The sequence below is a fragment of the Aquarana catesbeiana genome, linkage group LG09 (genome assembly GCF_042186555.1).
Source record: "Aquarana catesbeiana isolate 2022-GZ linkage group LG09, ASM4218655v1, whole genome shotgun sequence".
Classification (NCBI taxonomy): Eukaryota; Metazoa; Chordata; class Amphibia; order Anura; family Ranidae; genus Aquarana; species Aquarana catesbeiana.
Genome location: NC_133332.1, coordinates 45600896 through 45618949, shown reverse-complemented (window position 1 = coordinate 45618949; position 18054 = coordinate 45600896). Strand labels below are relative to the sequence as shown.

Below are 18054 nucleotides of genomic sequence, written 5' to 3'. Positions count from 1 at the left end.
TGACCTCACCGAATCTCACTCCAAATCTCCTGAGACTAGCAATCAGAGGCGGCAGTGCCTTGGATCTCACACTGCAGATATACAACAGATCAGGAGTGCCTTGGCATGGGAAATGCACTGCTATTTTGCAGGATAAAGTCAAAACAATGGGTAGATTTTTCAGGGTACTGCTTAGCCACAACTAAAGTATAACTAAAGGCAAAACTTTTTTTTTTTTTTTTAGTTTTGGATAGAGTGGAGAGGAATTAGACCTCCTGTCAGTTTTTATAGCAGTCTGTGCCCCCATTAGGGAGAGTCACCCTCTCTATCTGTCCTGTTTACCATTATCATTGAAAGTAAAAGAAAATCCCACATTTTGGATTATGCGAGAAAAGTAATAGAGGGGAAATCTTCCAATGGGGACACTAGTTCTGGTGGCCTGTGGGTCCCCAAGAAATTTCCTTAAAGTGATTCCCCCGTATTTTTTTCGGTAAAAATAACAAACATGTTATACTTACTTGCTGTGTGCAGTGATTTTCCAGTGATCCTCCTCTTCTTGAGTCCCTCTTAGGTTCTCCTGGCCCCTCCCTCCTGTTGAGTGCCCCCACAGCAAACAGCTTGCTATGGAGGCACCCGAGCCGAGCCACAGCTTACTGTATCCATTCAGGCACGGAGCCACAAAGCGGTTCCCCTCCCACCTTTCTCTCCTCATTGGCTCACTGACTTTGATAGCAGCAGGAGCTAATGGTGCCGCCACGCTGCTGTCTCAGCCAATGAGGAGGGGAGTCCTGGACAGCCGAGTCTCTCGTTCAGCATCGCTGGATCTAGATGGACCTCAGGTAAGTGTTAAGGGGGCTGAAAGGGGCTGCTGGACACAGAAGGAATTAAAGCGTTTGTTACCCTAAAGAAAAAAAATGGATCCTGCTCCTTTAAAACATGTTATACAGCACAGTGCTTGTGCTATGTAATTTGGCCCCCTGTAACACCTGAAATACCTGGCTGATCTTGCCTGGCTATACCCTCCCCTCTGTTAACTCACCACAGTTTATCATGGCTGCTGAGCCCCGACACCGTGGTCGGGTTACGTGCTTCCATCAGCCGCAGCCCTGCTCTCTGTCTCCTCCATCCTCTCCCTGCCTGTCAGTTCTTACCATCCCCCCCCCCCACCCCCCCTGCTGCTGAAATACCTTTATAAACGACACAATCCCCTCTGTTAGCAAGCCTACTATGCTGCAGTGTATGTTCTTTGTAAAAAAAGGTGCCTATTTCTACCTGAATTCACAGCGCTGATCGGCGGCCATGTGACTTCTCAAGGCTCCCCTCCTCTCTGGTTGACGTCTTGGCTCTCTACTCCTCTCCTCGCCTCCTCCAGACTGACATCAGCGGGGGAATGTCTGCCCCTCCCGCTCTAGCTGTCAGATTGGGAGAGGGAGCCTTGAGGAGTCACGTGACTGCCGATCGGCGCTGTGAATTCAGGTAGAAATAGGCATCTTTTTTACAAAAAACATACACTGCATCATAGGAGGCTTTATAACAGAGGGGATTGTGTGTACTTTATAAAATGGCTTAACAACCTCTTTAAGATGAAAACCTTCTGCCTTTACAACCACCTTTTTATTTGCAGGTGTTTTCTCTCACTTCCTGTTTGGCAATGGGACAGGAAGTGAAGGTAAATCTCTGCAATGGGACAAAGAAGGAAAAAATAAACCTTACAGGGGTTATAACCCGTCCTTACTCTATCCAAAATGGAAGAAATCTTTTGCCTATAGTTCTACTTTAACATCTCTAGACAGTCCTTATGAGACAGTAAGTCTGCACTTTTAAAAAATCAGGATCACACTAATAAATATCTGCAGTAAAGCCATATTTCTTTTATTTATTTTGGATAGGGTAGGCAATAATTAAAACCTCCGTCACAGGCAAAAATAAAATCCTGCTAGAACTGGTAACCTTTCCTCACTTTTAACCAGTGGCGTCCGCTCCATTAGGGGTGCAGGGGTGCCGTCCCCCTAATCCATGCGCCCGGCTCCTAATCTACATGCATGGATTCCAATGGGTTTTTTTTTTTTTTCCCAGCACATGATTAGAGCCTGAGGGCTCAAAAAAGGGTGGGCTTGGGGCACAGAGCACTGCTCCCTGAGCCCACCCAGTTGTGTGACAATAGCGAATTAATATTCGCTATTGTCCTCCTGCTTCTCCTCCCAGCCAATAGGTAAACAGGTCCTGAGACCTGATTGGCAGAGAGGAGAAGCGATCATAATGGTACCGGGGGCGGGGAGGATGTACGGGGAGGGGAGAGCGGAGCGATCTCTTTGCTCTGCATCGCCACCCACCGGGGGTCTGTTTGCTCCCCAGGGAGGAGGGGAGGGGAGGGGGGACGTGTGGTTTGTTTGCCACCCCCTCTCCCAGCTGGAGCACCAGCCGCCACTGCTTTTAACTAAAACTAACAGACATCTTAGCATCTTTTATGTAGTGTCCAAGAGGAAGAGATGCATTATATATGGACTGGTAGATGTTTGTGCAGCTTACATGAAGGTTGTTTTGACTATGTTACTCCGTTGTTCTCCAACTCTCAGCTACGGCTGGATGTCTCCCTAAATCCAACAGTTTCCTGTCCAAGAAACCAGCATTACAACCCAGACCTGCTCCAGGGACCAAACCAGCCCCTGCCTCAAGCTCTGCACCCCACGCCATCATCCTGCACCCGGTGACCAGCTCCCCTCCAGCAAAACCAACTCTCACAGGTACGCTCTTCTCTTTTTGGATGTCAGCTTCTTGCACCTCATTTAGAAGAGCAAAACTCCTGGCACACCTAAGTACACGGTATTTTATAGCCTATTGTGTAGTGATTTGTATTCATTTTCCACACCCCACAGCCAAACTGGTAAAACTTGTAGTTTCTAAAAAGAATAATCATCCTTGGTAACCCAGTAAGCAGCATTGTGATCTGACTAGAAAAAACTGACACCAGTGTCGGGGGTTTTATTGTGTCAGCTGTCCCCAATACTGAGAGTTATTATTGCATTCACTAACAGCAGTGTTGGGGGATTAATATCAAGTCCACTTACACTAATGTCAGCCATTGGGGTTAATATTGTGTCTACTAACATTGGGGGTTAATATTGTGCCCACCAACACCAATGTTGAAGGTTATTATTGTGTCAACTGGCACCAATGCTGAGAATGATTAACTCTCGGTTGGTGCTGATTACCTGGACAAGACCAGCGCAGAGGCAGTGTTATGGTTATATAGGAAGATGTTATGTATGGTCATTTTTGGAGGGTCACTTCACCCAAAACTTTCAGTAATAGATGGAGGAGCCTTAATTCTCCATGATTAGGTTTCAGGGGATTAGTGAAACGCATTAGAGGGGCATGGCTTGGTTGGAGCCCGGGCTGACGCTTCCTTATGCCTCCTCACAAATTTTACTGTTATGTGGGACTTTTAGGACTTTCTTTTCCTCCTGGATGTTTTGAGCTGAGACAAGCTCTGTCCTTGTCAGCACTCCTAGCGGTTTGTCATGCAAAAGGACCTGGTGGAGCCTTGAGCGGCACCTGGAATTTTTGTTGTTGGTCACATAGATGGTGGAGCGTTATACTACCTAACTGTATCTCATATGTTGTGATGAGATGTCGGGAACTGAGATCCCAGATCTTCACATTTACTCTACTGTAATTTTCCGCCACCTCTACATTTTATAATGAACAGCCTGTGAGTTTTGCCTTTGTTGTTGCCCTTTTAATTGGTTGTTCTTTACCTATCTTGCCATTAAGAGCATGAATGTTGTATGGATTGCTTTTTTTTTCTTGGGTATAGACTACTATTTGTTCAGGACTTTAGCTATTTAATTTCTGTATTGTGGCTCATTTTCACAATAACCACCAGGTGTTGCTGTTGCTCTATATGTTTTTGAAAAAGTTGCGTTGGGTTATGGTGATGAGAATGACGTCTGTTGCAGCATTTTCAACCAGGGTACCTTCTGAGTTCTTCAGGGGTGCCCTGCCAAAATGCCTCAAATTGCCCAAAAATTGGGTACAAGTCAGTGGCTGGCCATGCCTGCTTTTTTGTTAACCACAACAAAAGAAGAAAAAAGTTTGGCGCCTTTCTGCCGTGTGGTGGCGGAAAGGGGCTCTGTGCGTGCACCTCCCCTCCCGGCTGCACTCACATGGCATTGGGAGGGATTTGCGACCTACCCCCCGCCCCCCTGTTACCCCTGCGACACAATGGCACCACTGTGCGAAACCCCGTGTATATATACGGGGTTTCCTTAAAGAGCCGCCAGAGGGCTGCATGGTGGGGGGACCCAATGTGCGTGGTCGCGATCTCTACCGGCCACGCGTAATCATGTGCACGAGCGCCAGCACTGGGATTTGTGTGTGTAAACACAAATCCCTGTGCTGTCAGAGGAGAGGAGACATCTTGTTTGTTCCTAGTAAGTAGGAACAGCGAAACATACATTTAACCCCTTGATTGCCTCCTAGTGTTAACCCCTTCCCTACCAGTGTCATTTACACAGTAATCAGTGCATTTTTATAGCACTGAGTGCTGTATAAATGTCGATGGTCCCAAAAATGTGTCAAAAGTGTCCGATCTGTCCGTCGCAATACCGCTAAAAAGCGCAGATCACCGCAATTACTGGTAAAAAAAAAAAAAAATTTAACTTAGAAATAACTTTTGTGCAAACCAATTAATATACGCTTATTGCATTTTTTTTTTTTTTTTTACTAAAAATATGTAGAAGAATATATATTGACCTAAACTGATGAAGAAATTCGTTTTTTAAAAATATTTTTGGGGATATTTATTATAGCATAAAGTCAAAAATATTGTGTTTTTTTTTTTTTTTTCAAAATTGTCGCTCTTTTTTTTGTGTATAACGCAAAAAATTAAAAAATGCAGAGGTGCACCAAAAGAAAGCTCAATTTGTGGGAAAAAAAGTTTCGTTTGACTACAGCATTGCATGACCGCGCAATTACCAGTTAATACGACGCAGTGCCAAATTGTAAAAAGTGCTCTGGTCAGGAAGGGGGTAAAACCTTCCGGGGCTGAAGTGGTTAAAGAATTTGCTATCAAAATCTAAAAACCATGACATAGAGTAGTGAGGGAGTGTAAAGAGAAAAAGATGTGAGACTGCAGTTGAGCTTCAGAGATCAGATTCAGGCTGGGTTCACACTGGTCCGACAAACGCTCCGACATTGGGAGCTCATGTCGCATGACGTGTGAAATTTAATGTTTCCCTATGGGAGCCGTCCTAACTGGTCCGACACAAGTCGTTCCGACTTTAGAAATGCTCCCTGTACTACTTTGGTCCGACTTTGATCCTACTTCAGCCTATTGACTATCATTGAAGTCGGATCAAAGTCGGATTGCCGTCTTGCATGATCCGACTTCAGCACGCGACTTGTGCTCAGATGTTCTTGAGGGGGAACTCCGCGCCAAATTTTAAATAAAAAACCGGCATGGGTTCCCCCTCCAAGGGCATACCAGGCCCTTGGGTCTGGTATGGACCTTGAGGGGAACCCCCTACGCCGATAAAAACGGCGTGGGGGTCCCCCCCAATCCATACCAGACCCTTATCCGAGCACGCAGCCCGGCCGGACAGGAATGGGGGTGGGGACGAGCGAGCGCCCCCCCCCCTCCTGAACCGTACCAGGCCGCATGCCCTCAACATGGGGGGTTGGTGCTTTGGGGGAGGGGGCGCGCTGCGGCCCCCCACCCCAAAGCACCTTGTCCCCATGTTGATGAGGACAAGGGCCTCTTCCCGACAACCCTGGCCGTTGGTTGTCGGGGTCTGCGGGCGGAGGGCTTATCGGAATCCAGGAGCCCCCTTTAATAAGGGGGCCCCCAGATCCCGGCCCCCCACCCTATGTGAATGAGTATGGGGTACATGGTACCCCTACCCATTCACCTAGGGAAGTGTCAATAAAAAAAAAACCACAGTACACAGGTTTCAAAATTAATTTATTGGGCAGCTCCGGTATCTTCTTCCGACTTCTCCCGGTGTTCCGCCTCTTCTCCCGGGCCCCGCCGCTATCTTCTTCCAGCTCTATTGCCAGCGAGGGGCCCGGTCTGCTGCCGCTGTCTTGTCGCCGCTGTCTCGCCGCTTCTTCTCTTCATCTCTTCTTCCGATGTTGACACGACGCTCTCCCCGGCTGGAATGCTCTCTGTGCGCTCTGCTCTGACTTATATAGGCGGTGACCCCGCCCCCTTATGCCATCACAGTCTCTGGGCATGCTGGGACTGTGACGGCATAAGGGGACGTGGTCATCGGGTGATTACCACGCCCCCTAAAACGTCACAGTCCCAGCATGCCCAGAGACTGTGACGGCATAAGGGGGCGGGGTCACCGCCTATATAAGTCAGAGCAGAGCGCACAGAGAGCATTCCAGCCGGGGAGAGCGTCGTGTCAACATCGGAAGAAGAGATGAAGAGAAGAAGCGGCGAGACAGCGGCGACAAGACAGCGGCAGCAGACCGGGCCCCTCGCTGGCAATAGAGCTGGAAGAAGATAGCGGCGGGGCCCGGGAGAAGAGGCAGAACACCGGGAGAAGTCGGAAGAAGATACCGGAGCTGCCCAATAAATTAATTTTGAAACCTGTGTACTGTGGTTTTTTTTTTATTGACACTTCCCTAGGTGAATGGGTAGGGGTACCATGTACCCCATACTCATTCACATAGGGTGGGGGGCCGGGATCTGGGGGCCCCCTTATTAAAGGGGGCTCCTGGATTCCGATAAGCCCTCCGCCCGCAGACCCCGACAACCAACGGCCAGGGTTGTCGGGAAGAGGCCCTTGTCCTCATCAACATGGGGACAAGGTGCTTTGGGGTGGGGGGCCGCAGCGCGCCCCCTCCCCCAAAGCACCAACCCCCCATGTTGAGGGCATGCGGCCTGGTACGGTTCAGGAGGGGGGGGGGGGCGCTCGCTCGTCCCCACCCCCATTCCTGTCCGGCCGGGCTGCGTGCTCGGATAAGGGTCTGGTATGGATTGGGGGGACCCCCACGCCGTTTTTATCGGCGTAGGGGGTTCCCCTCAAGGTCCATACCAGACCCAAGGGCCTGGTATGCCCTTGGAGGGGGAACCCATGCCGGTTTTTTATTTAAAATTTGGCGCGGAGTTCCCCCTAAAGATTTATACCAAACACAGTGCCTTGGCGGGGATCCAAGTCGGATCCCCGTTCTTTGAAAATCGGACACATGCCGGCTTCATGTCGCAGGGCAAAGTCGGATCCAAAGTAGGACGGCTGTCGTGTTGCACCAGTGTGAACCCAGTCTTAGACACAGTTGGCCTTTATATGTTAGATTTTTCTTTTGATACTCCTTTTGAAAAACATCAGCAACTGCAATTCCACTTCTTGTAGTATATCTTCAAATCAGGAGGATATATGAATCTGCAAAAGGCAGCTAAAATGATTGCAGTATACAGTATGTGTGTGTATGATTATATATATATATATATATATATATATATATATATATATATATATATATATATATATATATATATATATATATATATATATATATATATATATATATATATATATATATATATATATATATATATATATAATTAATATATATATATATATATATATACATATATATCACTGTTTCCACGTTTTGTTATGTTACAGCCTTATTCCATAATGGATTAAATGAATTATTTTCCTCCAAATTCTACAAACCAATACCCTATAATGACAATGTGAAAGAAATTTGTTTGAAATCTTTGCAAATTTATTAAAAATAAAAAAGGAAAAAATCGCATGTACATAAGTATTCACAGCCTTTGCCATGACACTCAAAATTGAGCTCAGGTGCATCTTGTTTCCACTGATCATCCTTGTGATGTTTCTGCAACTTGATAGGCGTCCACCTGTGGTAAATTCAGTTGATTGGACATGATTTGGAAAGGCACACACCTGTCTATATAAGGTCCCACAGTTATCAGTGCATGTCAGAGTGTAAACCAAGCCATGAAGTCCAAGGAATTGTCTGTAGACAGGATTGTATCAAGGCACAGATCTGGGGAAGGGTACAGAGAAATTTCTGCAGCATTGAAGGTCCCAATGAGCACAGTGACCTCCATCATCTGTAAAAGGAAGATATTTGGAACCACCAGGACTCTTCTTAGAGTTGGCCGCCCGGCCAAGCAGAGGGATTGGGTAGGAAAAGGGCCTTAGTCAGGGAGGTGACCAAGAACCCAATGGTCACTCTGACAAAGCTCCACCGTTTCTCTGTGGAGAGCGGAGAACTTTCCAGAAGAACAACCAACTCTGCAGCACTCCACCAATCAGGCCTGTATGGTGGAGTGGCCAGACGGAAGCCACTCCTTAGTAAAAGGCACATGACAGGCCGTCTGGAGTTTGCCAAAAGGCACCTGAAGGACATGAGAAACAAAATTCTCAGGTCTGATGAAACAAAGATTGAATGGCAAGCATCATGTCTGGAAGAAACCAGGCGATGCTCATCACCTAGCCAATACCATCCCTACAGTGAAGCATGGTGGTGACAGCGCCATGCTGTTGGGATGTTTTTCAGTGGCAGGAACTGGGAGACTAGTCAGGATCGGGGGAAAGATGAATGCAGCAATGTACAGCGACATCCTCGATAAAAACATGCTCCAGAGTGCTTTGGACCTCAGACTGGGATTAAAGTTCATCTTTCAACAGGACAAGGACCCTAAGCACACCGCCAAGATAACAAAGGATTGGCTACGAGACAGCTCTGTGAATGTCCTTGAGTGGCCCAGCCAGAGCCCAGACTTGAACTCGATTGAACATCTCTGCAGCATTGAAGGTCCCAATGAGCAGAGTGGCCTCCATCATCCGTAAAAGGAAGACATTTAGAACCACCAGGACTCTTCCTAGAGTGGGCTGCCCGGCCAAACAGAGTGATTGAGGGAAAAGGGCCATAGTCAGGGAGGTGACCAAGAACCCAGTGGTCACTCTGACAATGCTCCAGTGTTTCTCTGTGGAGGAGAGGAGAACTTTCTAGAAGAACAACCAACTCTGCAGCACTCCACCAATCAGGCCTGTATGGTGGAGTGGCCAGACAGAAGCCACTCCTCAGTAAAAGGCACATGACAGCCCGCCTGGAGTTTGCCAAAAGGCACCTGAAGGACTCTCAGACCATGAGAAACAAAATTCTCTGGTCTGAAGAAAAAAATATTAAACTCTTTGGCTTGAATGGCAAGCGTCATGTCTGGAGGAAACCAGGCAACGCTCATCACCTGGCCAATACCATCTCTACAGTGAAGCATGGTAGTGGCAGCGCCAAGCTGTGGGGATGTTTTTCAGTGGCAGGAACTGGGAGACTAGTCAGGATTGGGGGAAAGATGAATGCAGCAATGTACAGATACATCCTCGATGAAAACATGCTCCAGAGCACTCTGGACCTCAGACTGGGGTGAAAGTTCATCTTTCAACAGGACAAATACCCTAAGCACACAGCCAAAGATAACAAAGGAGTAGCTATGAAATGGCTCTGTGAATGTCCTTGAGTGGCCCAGCCAGAACCCAGACTTGAACCTGATTGATCATCTCTGGAGAGATCTGAAAATGGCTGTGCACCGACGCTCCCCATCCAACCTGATGGAGCTTGAGAGGTCCTGTAAAGAAGAATGGGAGAAACTGCCCAAAAATAGGTGTGCCAAGCTTGTAGCATCATACTCAAAAAGACTTGAGGCTGTAATTGGTGTCAAAGGTGCTTCAACAAAGTATTGAGCAAAGGCTGTGAATACTTATGTACATGGGATTTTATTTTTTTATCTTTAATAAACTTGCAAAGATTTCAAACCAACTTCTTTCACATTATCATTATGGGGTATTGTTTGTAGAATTTTGAGGGGAAATAATGAATTGAATCTAAGGCTGTAACATGGAAACGTGAAGCACTGTGAATACTTTTCGGATGCACTGTGTGTGTATATAATATAATATATTATTTAGCAAGTAAAAGTATCTTGTGTGTTGGATTTCCTGGCCGTTTATTGCTAGAACAGGAAGGGTGTAGGCTGGCCAGGAGTCCTGGGTGCTTCCCAGTAATCACTGACTTGTTTATTGCTGCTGTCTGCAGTCCCTGTGCTGCTCCTGGGTAGCCTGTGCGTCCTGCAAAGATGTATTAGAAAGCTGTGTGAATCAGGCAAGGCCTCTGCTCCCCTGCCGGACATTCCAGCTACTAACAAACAAGCCCCTATGTATGAATGTGCTCTCCATACAATGATTTCATTGTTGGCAGGACATTATTATGTGTTGCTACCAAGACGCTTACTTCACTGATAGGCGGCTCCTGGCTGCCCATGGGGATATCTGCTGCTCATCTTAATCATTGTTCTTAAAGCAAACCTGAGCTTCTCCAAGCAGGGCAAAGCAACAGGTTCATTTTAATGGCATCTCATTACCTTCCATTTACTTTTCCACCTATCTGTTTGGCTGCCTGAAGTGAACCTGTGTTAGCTTGAAGTCCAAATGAAGTCAAACTTGAAGTCAAAATGTTAACTATTAACTGCTTAGAGACTGCCCCCACGTGCTGGTCCCCAAGGGCTCTTTCTCACGGGGCGGATCAGTGATGATCCGCCCCGTGAATATCCGCTTGCTCAGCGGGGATCACTCCGCCGATCCCCGCTGAGCAGGAAGATGACAGGTGCATCGCTGCACACTGTGCAGCGACGGACCTGTCAGAGCGCCGCTCTCCCCTATGGGGGGATCGTATGATCACGGACCGTAGTGTCCGTCGTCATCCGATCCGAAAACGGATGGAAAAGTAGGTTTTTCCTCCGTTACACTTTTCGGATCGGAGCGGGTCGGATGTCAGCGGACATGTCACCGCTGACATCCGACGCTCCATAGAGAATTATGTATGTCCGTTTTTCATCCAAAAACGGACATACGGATCGTTAGTGTGAAAGAGGCCTAAAAGTGTCACTTAGGCTCTGTTCACATCTTGGTATGTCGGGTGACAATCGTGGTAAAATCGCCCAAACAGAATCGCGGGACGCCTGTCGCCCAAAACAAGGAAATATAATAACCTTGCTATCTTTTTACTTTTGCTAGCAGCATAAGGATGGAAAATAGTTAATGATTGGGAGTCTAGTTGCACTTTAAAAGAGACAAAAATTTAGTAATAAATGTGCAGTGATATGCTATAATTGTGAATTACGACAGCCACAGTTGCCCCTTAAAGAGTTGGTCCAGATAGTAAACTTGAAGTTAAAGTGATGTTAAAGTCTTGTTTATTTTTAACCCCTCCAAAAAATGTCATAATTACCTGTTCTGTGCAGTGGATTTGCACAGAGCAGCCCAGATCCTCCTCTTCTCGGGCCCCACGCCGGCATCCTGGCCCCTCCCTTCTGCCTAGTGCCACCACAGCAAGCAGCTTGCTATGGGGGCACCCGAGCTGTTGCTCTGTGTGTCCATTTAGACACAGAGTCGCGGCTCTGAACCCTCTCTCTCCTCATTGGCATACTGACTTTGACAGCAGCTAGTGCTAATGATGCCCGATGCTTTGTCTCAGAAAATCAGCAGGAGTCCAGGACAGCCTAGTCTCTCTCGTGCAACCTCACTGGATTGAGATGGGGGTCAGGTAAGTATTAGGGGGCTGCTGCATACAGAAGGTTTTTTATCTTAATGTATAGAATGCATTAAGATAAAAAAACCTTCTGCCTTTAGAACCATTTTAAACTCCATGTCTGTGCTTACCTTTTTCTAATGTCTCCTGGCCAATCATCTGGCATGCTGTGTCTTCTTTATTCTTGTCCTGGCGATAGGTGGTCCAGGATCATGCAGGGAATGGCGCTCATATGATGATATGAGTGCTACTCTCTGCATCAATACACTTTATTCAATCAATACACACGATGCCCTGTACTCTTGCCTTTCCTCTGATGCTGGGTGTCATTCAGTACAGAAGACTGGGGGCATTTTGCGGTGAAAAAGAGGTACTTCAGCGGACATCCCTGAACTGAAGTTGAATTTTGTAGCCAGGTCTGATTTTGTTTTTTCAACAAATCTTCAACCTTCAACACTTTAGGGAATGTTGAACGCATGCATCCCCCAACACAGTAGCAATGTAGGCGGAAGGAGTCACTTTTGATAGGTGTAGGCCATTTACATACCTCCTGAAGCCTGATTGGAAAACTCCCAGAGATTGCATCTCACCATCCTGATCCAATTTGCTCCAGTGGGGGGAAAGAATTCCTTCCTGATCCCCCAAGAGTCAATTGGATATTCCCTGTATCAACTTTACCTATAAAAAATATTATCCAGGTATATTATGTGCATTTAGAAAAGAATAGTCTGCTGCCTCAGTTTTTATGATGGCAATTTGCATATACTCCAGAATGGTATGAAGAGTGCGCAGATGAATTTCAATTGTATGCATTAAAAAACTTCATGTCATGCAGCAGCCCCCCTTTTACTTACCTGAGCCCCGTAATTCCCGTGACGGGAACGAGCACACCAGCTCCAGCCGGTGTCCTGATTGGATAGATTGATAGCAGCGCATGCATTGGCTCCCACTGCTTTCAATCAAATCCAGTGATGCGGGGGGCGGGGCCGAGTCCTGCTGTCTGTGTCAATAGATGCAGCAGCAGTACTCGGGAGCGCACCCACACGGGTGTCCTGAAGGAGAGTGCTTCTCCGTTGGGAAATTTAAGAGGAGGAGCCACCAGCGTCACTGAGGGACCCCAGAAAAGGAGGATTGGGGCCACTCTGTGCAAAACCAACTGCACAGTGGAGGTAAGTATGACATGTTTGTTATTTAAAAAATAAAACAAAAAAAACAAGGGTTTACTAACCCTTTAATCCCATAAACATTTCCACTGCATTTTTGAAGAAGGCTTCAGGTCCCCAAGAAAGTCCAGCAATCACTAGGACCGTCTCCTACAGTTGATTCAGCTGCAGAATCGGGGCACCACCAGTGCAGAGCTTGTTCAGGAATGGCAGCAGGCAGGTGTGAGTACATCTACACACACAGTGAGAAGAAGACTTTTGGAGGATGGCCTGGTGTCAAGAAGGGCAGCAAAGAAGCCACTTCTCACCAGGAAAAACATCAGGGACAGACTGATATTCTACGAAAGGTACAGGGATTGGACTGTTGAGGACTGGGGTAAAGTCATTTTCTTTGATGAATTTCCTTTCTGATTGTATGGGGCATCTGGAAAAAACCTTGTCCGGAGAAGAAAAGGTGAGAGCTACCATCAGTCTGATGTCATGACAACAGTAAAGCATTCTGAGACCATTCATGTGTGGGGTCGCTTCTCAGCCGAGGGAGTGGGGCTCACTCACAATTTTGCCTAAGAACACAGCCATGAATAAAGAATGGGACAAAAACATCCTCGGAGAGAAACTTCTCCCAACTATCCAAGAACAGTTTGGTGATGAACAATGCCTTTTCCAGCATGATGGAGCACCTTGTCCTAAGGCAAAAGTGATAAACTAAGTGGCTTGGGGAACAAAACATTGAAATTTTGGGTCCTTGGCCAGGAAACTCCCCAGGCCTTAATCCCATTTAGAACTTGTGGTCAATCCACAAAAGGTGGATGAACAACCCCCCCCCCCCCTCCACAAATTCTAACAAACTCCAAGCATTGATTATGCAAGAATGAGCTGCCATCAGTCAGGATGTGGCCCAGAAGTTGATTGACAGCATGCCAGGGAGAATTGCAGAGGTTTTGAAAAAGAAGGGTCAACACTTCAAATATTGACTCATTGCATAAACTTAATGTAACTGTCAATGAAAGCCTTTGGCACTTACAAAATGCTTGTAATTATACTTCAGTATACCATAGTAACATCTGACAAATAGATCCAAAATTGCTGAAGCAGCAGACTTTGTGAAAATTAATATTTATGTCATTCTCAAAATTTTTGGCCACAGCTGTACAGACCTTTTTTTAAAGCAATCTACTGAGCTGGCCAGAACCAGGGAGTCTATTCCACATTTTCACAGCTCTTACTGTGAATAAGCCTTTCCAGGTTTGGAGGTTACATCTCTTTTCCTCTAGATGTAAAGATTGCCCCCTTGTCCTTTGTGATGACCTTAAAATGAATAACTCTACACCAAGTTCAGTATATGGACCACTTATGTTTTTATACATGTTGATCATATCCACACTTAATCTCTTCTCCTGGTCCAAGCCTTCTCTTCTGTTTACTTCCTGGAAGGGTCCTTTGTTGGGTGTCCACATCGCTGCCTGCATGACTTGGACAGGGTCCTCTCTGGATAGAGAGCAGGATGATTTCATCTCGGGGATGGCGGTCTTGGGGTGCCATCGCAGCTTTGGATTAGTGGCCCCCAACCCAGCAACGGTGAGGGACCTGGATAATGCACTTAGGTGAGTATATCAGTGATGAGACCACAATCTATGATCTTGGTATCTTGAGTCCCACACGTTTTTTTTTTTGGTCGTTAGGTAAATAAGGAATGGGGTACACTTGCCATCAGGAAAGAGAAGGGAGGTACCTCTGCTTCAGGAGGATCGACCAAAGGTAAATCTCTTCACCAGTTAAGAAGCCACAGGTGCAGGCAATGCATATAACAAATAGATAAAAAGTAGTTCTGGACAGCCGCACTCAGAATATGCCTTTTATTCAAAAACTACAAACAAAAATACCTGCCACGGCAGAACAAAAGAGCTAACGCGTTTCACACCATATGTAGTGCTTAATCATAGCTGTGATTAAGCACTACATATAGTGTGAAACGCGTTAGCTCTTTTGTTCTGCTGTGGCATGTATTTTTGTTTGTAGTTTTTGAATAAAAGGCATATTCGGAGTGCGGCTGTCCAGAACTACTTTTTATCTATTTGGTACACTTGCCATGGAGGGCATCCATCCTTTACTAGGAATCTTGTGTACTTTATCGTTGCGGCTTTGATATTATCCTGACCATTGACTGCTTTTGTTTTGTTTCTGTCTATCCCCAAGTTCTGTGGCCGCTATGGAAAAAACATGTCCCGATCCCCCCGTCGGTGCACCGTGTTCTCTACTGAATAATTTTTCTTGTCCATTAGCTATAAATAGCTTCAGCTTTGTGTCATTTTTTGCAAACGTCTCGCCCTGTGCAGCCTCTTCATTCCAACAAAGGATTGTGAGCTCCGCAGGCGGACGCTCTGTAATCGCTTGCCATGTTTGCAAGCTGAGGGAATAGTCTGGCTTGGCTTGGGATCTGCTGTTTACACACAGATGTTCCTGTTTATTACATTGCCTATTAATTTAATAGCTGATTAGAATTGTTTGGCCACTCTGTGCTCAACATTCCTTCAGCAATCGATCACGAGTTAGTGTGTTGTTTAATAGACATTCATCACGTCCTTTGGGTGGGCCACTCTCTGACCTGTTCATTGTCAACACAGTGGGGATGTGGAAAAGACATGAAGGTTATGCATCTTCTGGATCTGTAGTGCCATCAGTTCCTTATGAATTCTTAAAGTAGAATTCCAGCTTGAAACAAATTAGTCTTAAAACTCTCCCCTCCTCCCTCCTAACATCTATGCTAACTAACCTGTCTAAAAAAAGATGTGTATACTTGCCTATTTTCAGCCTGCTCCAGTCTGATCACATTATCTGGCACTCCTGTGTCAGCCAGTGCAGCTGCAGAGAAGAGGAGGGAGCGCCGACAATGGATGGGTCATGGGAGTCTATGGGTAACGTCGCCGTTCCAGGCTTTACCAGCCATTTTTGAGTGTTCTCCCTTCTCCCATACAGATGCTGCTGGCTGACACATGGGATACTGTCAATAGACTGGAGCAGTCTGCAGGGGAGAGGAGGGAGCGCTGACAATGGATGGGTCATGGGAGCCTATGGGTAACGTCACAGCTCCAGGTTTACCAGTTGGTGTTGAGCGCTCTCTACTCTCCCCTACAGCTGCCACTGGCTGACACGGGATATTGTGAATAGACTTGAGAGGGATGCAGTGGAGAGGAAGGATCACTGACTATGTATGGGCCATGGGAGTCTATGGGTAATGTCACTGCTCCAAGCTTTACCAGCCATTGTCGAGTGCACTCTCCTTCCCTACAGCCACTGCTGGCTGAAACGGGATAATGTCAATAGATTGGAGTGGTCTGAAGGGGAAAGGAGTACCGACAATGGATGGGCCATGGGAGTCTATGGGTAACGTTGTTGCTTCAGGCTTTACCAGCCATTGTCGAGTGCGCTCTCCTCTCCCCTACAGCCGCTGCTGGATGACACGGGATATTCTGAATGAACTGGAACGGGCAGAAAATAGGTAAGTATAAAATCTTTTGTATACAGGTTAGTTAGCATAGGTGTTAGGAGGGGGGAGGGGCCATTTTTAAGGCTAGTTAGGTTTAGGGAACAAGTGGATACACATGCTATAGGGTTACACTTTTTAAAGTCTGTCGGCGTATGACCGCGCTATTATTAACCTGTACCCATTCAAAGCGCTGTTAATGTAATTGTGCTGCTTATGCTTACCTTTGTTCATTGACCTTTAATCTGGTTGGAGCTTACACAGGGCTAATAACTACTCGAGCACGCAGGCCTCTTAATTGGCTACTCATGAAGGCAGCATTGCATCCTGGGAGGAAGGGAATGAGTCACATGCTCCCCCACTCAATATTTCAGTTGGCGAATGGCTGACATTTTGTCTTTGGTTCCCTCAGCAGCCTCTCCGCCTGTGTTGGTGCCTCAGCTCCTGACAGTACAAAATGGAGCGACTACAACATCACCTATTAAGTCTGAAGCCAAGACCATTGTGCCTGCCCCGAGCACCGGCAAAAGCAGCCCCACCGAGGTGGACGTAAGTATTAGAGAGAGGAGATGATGAATGTAAATTTCACACTGTGCCGGATATTTTTTTTTTTTTTTTTCCAAAGCCACATCTTTGCTGCCTGGCATCATGTGGTGATCTTCCCAGAAATAGTGTCCTGAGCTGAACTGGAAACTATGTTATCTTTTGTAAACTGTTCCTCCCTCCACCCGCTTTGTAATTGAGATGAAGAGAAAAAGACATGTGGATAAATCAGTGTAGACATGAAGGAACACTAAGTTTATTTGCAGGATCACCAGGTGAAAATAACAGGACAAGAAAATAAGAGAGATTCATTGTTCGGGTTTATATATATTTTAAAGCCCAACTCCGGGCATATTTTTTTCCCCTTTGCACTGGTTTAACTGCTCATTTTGTTTAGGGGTGAACACAGAGCCTATATGCACTCGATCCTCCAGAAAATAGCACTCCCCCAAGTCCAGTGGTGGACTGTTTCTGATAATGATGGGGGGGGGGGGGGGGGACCGGTCTTGTGCTGGGAGGATTAGGTGAGTATATCTCGGCTTTCTGAACCCCTAGACCAGAATGAGCAGTTAACCCATACAGTGCGGACACAGCCCCACTGCATGGTAAAAAAAACTAAATTTGCCCGGCGTTCAGCTTTAAGGTATATCTAAAGCACAAAGTATATTTAGTTTGGTATTGAGTAGAGAATGGTTAGAACCAGGGATGCACCGATACCTTTTTTTTTTTTCTTTTTTTTTTTTTTACAGCGAATATGAGTACCGATACTTTTTTTTTTTTTTTTTTTCTACTCACTGATATCAATTATCGATACCTGCCGGAAACTGTTTTGTTTACACTTCAGTTGTCAACGGGGGAACCCCACTGACAGCTGAATGAGTGATCGATTGTTAAGGACACGGCGACCACGCTCCTTAACCACTGTGGCATTCACACCTGTTCACTCCTTATGAACCAGAGCAATTACTGATACTCATGCACATGCTTAGTATCGACACCAGTATCAGTGCAACAATAACAACATTACCCATAGTTTACTATAGTGCCGCTCAGCCTCGATCACTGTGGGGTTTAATGTGGGTGATGCCGCATCTGCTGCAGGAGTGCCGGCAAGGGATGGAGCTCGTCCCAGCTCCTGTAGTGACTGGAAGGAAGAGATGAAAGATCCCTAACTAGGGAAAGATCTAGCTAAGGTTGCACCGATGGAAGAGAGGAAAGATCCCTGGTGCCGCACAGCCACGAGGTCCTACGGTGGTATGAGAGAGAGAGACAACCTCATTCCTAGGCTCCTGCCAGGCCAGGTCTCCAATGTGTTTC

At 46.4% G+C, this 18054-nt stretch overlaps 1 protein-coding gene across 2 annotated transcripts in view; it reads left to right on the top strand.

Moving 5' to 3' along the window:
• Positions 1–18054, top strand: part of ATF6B (activating transcription factor 6 beta) — a 77245-nt gene that overhangs the window by 24119 nt on the left and 35072 nt on the right. The window contains exons 7-8 of one of the 2 annotated variants that reach the window (XM_073598412.1): positions 2556–2723; positions 16610–16743. In XM_073598412.1, coding sequence (XP_073454513.1) covers positions 2556–2723; positions 16610–16743 — 302 coding nt within the window. Of the gene's footprint in view, positions 1–2555; positions 2724–16606; positions 16744–18054 lie in introns of both variants that reach the window. The other variant, XM_073598411.1, reaches the window with a different exon arrangement.